The sequence below is a fragment of the Limulus polyphemus genome, unplaced genomic scaffold (assembly GCF_000517525.1).
Source record: "Limulus polyphemus unplaced genomic scaffold, Limulus_polyphemus-2.1.2 Scaffold3170, whole genome shotgun sequence".
Taxonomy (NCBI): Eukaryota; Metazoa; Arthropoda; class Merostomata; order Xiphosura; family Limulidae; genus Limulus; species Limulus polyphemus.
Window position 1 is genome coordinate 129323 of NW_013668780.1, and position 5876 is coordinate 135198.

Consider the following 5876-nt stretch of genomic DNA (forward strand, 5'->3'; position numbering starts at 1 on the left):
GTTTTTGATTCAGTAAATGTAGCAATATCTCAGCAAATAGAAAAGATAGGAGGTTCTTATTTTATATTCTAGCTTGTCAATATTGGTCATTTGAGTTCCTAATTCATAAGAAACTATAGATTTTGTATTTGGACATCACAAACAACTAATTTGAACCAATGCTGCATTCAACATACCCAAGTGACAGACAAAAATTTATATTTAGGATTTTTTTTATATTTACTTTTAAGTTAAGAAATTAACTAATGTTTAATACTGAAATTTGAATTATAATCTACAATTTGATATCAAATTTATTCACATACATTCATAAAATAGTAGTTCAACAAAATTTTGAATGCGAGTCTACAAATGCGATGACATGGCTTTTTGACCCGTGACCCCAGGATGAACTATAGAGTTATGGTTCATAAAAAGTTTGTTTTCTAATGATCTGCAATGTTTTCAGTTTACCACAATAGGGTGCTATTGTATGTAGTTATAGGAGTATCAGACTTACCATCAAGTAAGTGTAGATGAAAAAAACATGATTACTGTTTTATGTAGAATAATTTTAAGCTAACTCTGAATATTTAATTTATATGGATTAACTGTAAAATAAAAGGGGTCAAATGTAAACATGTCATCAGTAAGTTATGCAAATTAGCACTATTTAGGGCTTAATCTTCCAGTTAGTAATGTGTTCTGAACCTCCAAAGGTCAAAATTTACCCTTCATTACAGTCACACTTTTTTGATCAAATAGCAACATTATCCCTCCTAAATGAAATGGAATATTTAAATTTTTAATATTTAAACTGACTTAAACAAAAATATATTTATTAATTTCTAAAGGTACACTTTTAAAAATTAAATTTCTTTATCATAACAAGGTCCACACCACGAATTTCTTAGAATTAAACTATATTAATTCTCAAAAACTTATCTAGGTTAATAATAAATCTCACCTGGTGTTACTGGGAGAAAAAATATTTCACAACCATAATACAGGGTTGGGAATAGAGTCCCCTTCTCCAGATAAAGATACTAACTCTTATTCATGTGCTTTTATATAAGATATTTAATGTTAGACATGCTTTGCTAACATTGGAAATTTAACATATTGAAGTGATTCACTAATCGTGCAAGTACATTTTATCTGGGAAGAAATGTATGGTATTTATGGTTTTAGTTTTCTGAGAAGTTTCCTATGGCTCACCCAGCATAACTTCAACATTAAAATCTAAGTTGTATTTTGCTGAAAAAGAGTAATAGTGTGGGTGTATAAGCAGAAATTACATTCCAACCTTTTTACAGTTCCATGAAAAATAACTATATTACACTTAACATTAGTAGGGTAATAAAGGAAATGAAGTGCTTATCCCTTAAACCTTTTAATCACCCCCCCCCTTTTTTTTTCAGATAATTTGTGTCAGTGTAAAATATGTTGTATAGAAATTTCACCATAAAATTATACAGATACTTATATTTTTGATATCTTTACTTTGGCACATATAAGATCTATGCACTGTATTTAGGGTATTTCACTAAGTACAAAGTACTTAACAAAACTACTTGAAGGATGGTGTAATGTAAAACATTTTATGTATCAAAGTTATGATGTTAAAAATGAAGTAAATTTTAGTTGAGGATTTTAAACTGTCTTGTGACTGAGAATTATACTCAAGGTTTTAACATTCACAAGTATTAATAAATAAACTTAGTATTCCAAAAATTGTTTAATTTCGACGTTTAAGTTCAAGTAGTGAATACAAAGCATGTTCACACCAACAGTATGTTTGGTTCACTAGCATTCTGAGTTTGTGTGTAATTCCTATTCCGGGTTTCAAGGTTGCCCTCTACCTTAGACTGATAAAACCTGCCTAATGACAATAAAACCAACAACTTAACATCATCTATTATTACATATGAACAACACAATTTGGTTGTTAACAAGCCAAAAATAGACAATGCAGGTCAGTTACTGAGTCAAGCATGAAACATATGAATGGTTTCATCTTATCATCAGGAGTGGGATGGCCAGTAATTGGTTGATAACATATGCATCAGAATAATAAGCTTAGATAAGACTGAAACACGAAACACTTCATTTACAGCATCATACCAGGGACCACTAATTTAAGGCCTGAAAATGATGTGTTTTCAGTGTAACAAATTTGTTATGTATTTATTTTAATATGAATGTTGTTTAGATTAACTTTGTATTTAAAAACGTGCCTAGCTTACAGTGTTAGATACGAATTGCGAAACTTCCGCCAATTTTCCAAAGTTGTAGATTTTATTATTTCAGAACATATATTATTACAAGTCTCCAGAAATAGTAATGTATATTATATAGCTTAATTTCTTACAAACTTTATTGTTTCAGAATATATATTGTTACAAGTCTCCAGAAATTGTAATGTATATTATATAGCTTAATTTCTTACAAATTTTATACTTTCAGAACATATATTATTACAAGTCTCCAGAAATAGTAATGTATATTATATAGTATATTATTACAAGTCTCCAGAAATAGTAATGTATATTATATAATATATTATTACAAGTGTCCAGAAATAGTAATGTATATTATATGATATATTATTACAAGTCTCCAGAAATAGTAATGTATATTATATAATATATTATTACAAGTCTCCAGAAATAGTAATGTATATTATATAGTTTAATTTCTTACAAACTTTATTGTTTCTTACATACTTTATTGTTTCAGAACATATATTATTACAAGTCTCCAGAAGTAGTAATGTATATTATGTAATATATTATTACAAGTCTCCAGAAACAGTAATGTATATTATATAGCTTAATTTCTTACAAATTTTTTGCAGTTTTAGGAACACTTCCCTATTATATTATGGTAAGTTTTAATTTTCAAATTGGGAAATAAATCATAATTATTCTTCATTAATGTTCTTATTCACATAGGAAGAAATGAGTGACTCCCATGAACCAGGAAGTTGGTTTAATGCTGACGGCTATCCAGTTTTAGAACTGAGGGAGTTCGTCTATGAAGTCACTCTGAATCCAGGAAAGTACGATTCTCTGGTTCTAGGTTTGGTTGAAACTCTTCAATCATCTATTGCAGATGAAGAGACAATGCGTGCTGTTGCTAACACCATATTTGATCAAGTAAGTCTGTATTTTCTCTAATACCAGATCGAGATTTGGCTTTATAAAATTATTATAATAATGTAAACTTTTTAAATATTTAAAATATTCAAATGCTATGAATGGAAACAAAGAGTAACATTTATACTACAATCTTAATATAAAAAACATTGACCACAGTCCTGAGTGTATATATGGATGAAAATTGTAACTTGGGTAGAATGGACATAATCATTCCTATGAGAGTGTTTTAAGTACTCACGAAACACCAGTTATTCCAAATAATGAACTTCGTTAATCTGTGAGAGTGATTATCATCGTTAACAAATACTGTTAACTAAGCAACTAATTTTTCAGTACTTGCTGAATAAGATTGTAACACTTTTTGTGACAGAGTTCTTCAATATCCTTGAAACTTTTCTGTATACTAGGAATTAAAAATGTTAATTTAATTTGTATTTAATTACAATATTCTATTAATTATTCATGTTTGAATGCTAATTGTGTAATCCCTACAATAATTTTGACCAGAAAATGTGTGATAGAAGTGATTAAACAGTTTTAAAGTTTTCACCGTTTATTATTTTTCAACTACTTCTACCAGAAAATGTTGTGTGATAGAAGTGATTAAACATTTTTAAAGTTTTCACTGTTTATTATTTTTCAAATACTTCTACCAGAAAATGCTGTGTGATAGAAGTGATTAAACAGTTTTAAAGTTTTCACCGTTTATTATTTTTCAACTACTTCTACCAGAAAATGCTGTGTGATAGAAGTGATTAAACAGTTTTAAAGTTTTCACTGTTTATTATTTTTCAACTTCTGTTTTCATCAGATTTTGTTTTAATTTATTTTCATAGGCAATCACAGAGCCAAACTTTAGGTATAATGCTGCGAGACTGTGTAATCACCTGACTCAGAGCCTAAATTTCTTTTTTGGAAGTTTCAGATATTTTCTTCTGCAGAGGTATTAAATGTTTAGAAATTAAGATTAGACTAGTGATTGAAATTTGTGACTGTATGTCAATACGACATTATAGACTTATCGGAATATACAAGGAAGGGACAATACTTACTTTTTGGTGGGTTCCAAAGAAAATATTATTTCAAAGTCACTTTATAATTTAAATAATATTCTAAATCAAACAACTGCCTAGTCACTTTTCCCCTATCCTCTATATACTTATTCTAATATAGATAGATATTTCTATATCTTCAACACACATTTGTTTGAACATTTACTATATTTTCTGGTGCATACGACAATCCTGGATTTATTTGAGCAGATTAAGTGTATTTCTTTGAGGTTTGGTCTATAGGGCGACCTCTATTGTCAAGCAAGTCTAGGATGGTTCCAATTTAGTCTTCCAGTGGTTCAATGGTATGTTTCAAGGCTTATAACACTAAAATTTACAGTTTGATCCCAGTGAGTGAGACAACAACCTTGCATTAAAATTTAACAAAGTTCAATGATTCATTCTTTTCTGTAAACTGTCCAGAGTATGACATATAATTTTTCAAACCGTTTGAGATATGTCTGAAAGTAGAATACTTTGGATTCTGTTGGATTCTGTACATTCAGATTTTGATGTATCTGTGTGTGTGTGTGTTTGTGCGGAGATCTTGTGGTGCATCATTACCTGTCACAAAATAGGAATATTTTTTCTTTTACTGGAAAACTTACTGAAACTTTTTATTCCAGAATCACTGAAGGGTCACTTTGACATTTGATGCAGTCCTACAAATTTTTAATTGACACTTATTCATGTGATGGCAGAGAAGCCATTCGCTTGAATTTTACTTGTTCTATCATTTTGAGGCAAGCTAGTTAAGCTACACTTCTTTGCAGGCATTATGTGCTAGATTGATTAACCCTGGTCTATTTGAAAATTTTTTACACAATCTGACAAACAAACTCAAGTAGAAGTAACTTTATTCATTAAAACTACACGTAAAGTTATAGTATTTATAATAGTGTACAGAGTATGAAACAATTATAAGCATTTGGTGTACGACACGGTTTTTTCAAAGAAGAATACCACCTGACAAACCTTCAACACTGTCAAACAATTTATATTAACAGGATAGAGACCGTGCTTGAATACCACCTCACAAACCTTCAACACTGTCAAACAGTTTATATTAGCAGGAGAGAGACCATGCTTGAATACCACCTGACAAACCTTCAACACTGTCAAACAATTTATATTAACAGGAGAAAGACCATGCTTGAATACCACCTATCAAACCTTCAAATACAGCCCTACTTAGACCCAGTGTATCTGTATGCAGTATGTGCTCACCAACATATTCATGCAGGATTTGAAACTAATTTTCCCTACCATTGGCCAGCAGGGCTAGAAGCTGGAAAAATCCACCAGTCCAAAAGAAATTTTGCTGACTCAGTGTTATAATCAGTGACTGTTCACTAAGTTGTGTTGCAACCTATGTTGAAACATTAAAGCAATATCTCCACATGTAGTTATTAGACCGACAGGGTTTACTTTAGAAAAAACAAGATGTGCTCACTAGGTAACTTATTCTGTAAACCAGCCACGACCCACAAAACGTTTGTGGTAGTTTTCATGCACAAACCTGAAACACTGTCAAACAGTTTATATTAACAGGAGAGAGACCATGCTTGAATACCACCTCACAAACCTTCAAACACTGTCAAACAGTTTATATTAACAGGAGAAAGACCATGCTTGAATACCACCTGTAAGGTGGTATTCAAGCATGGTCTCTCTCCTGTTAATA

The 5876-nt window shown here is 30.4% G+C and overlaps 1 protein-coding gene across 1 annotated transcript in view; it reads left to right on the forward strand.

Moving 5' to 3' along the window:
- The window catches only part of LOC106468806 (polyadenylate-binding protein-interacting protein 1-like), a 15759-nt gene that overhangs the window by 4505 nt on the left and 5378 nt on the right, over window positions 1-5876 (forward strand). Inside the window, exons 3-4 of the mRNA XM_013929244.2 lie at window positions 2934-3137; window positions 3977-4083. Coding sequence (XP_013784698.1) covers window positions 2934-3137; window positions 3977-4083 — 311 coding nt within the window. The remainder of the gene's footprint in view (window positions 1-2933; window positions 3138-3976; window positions 4084-5876) is intronic.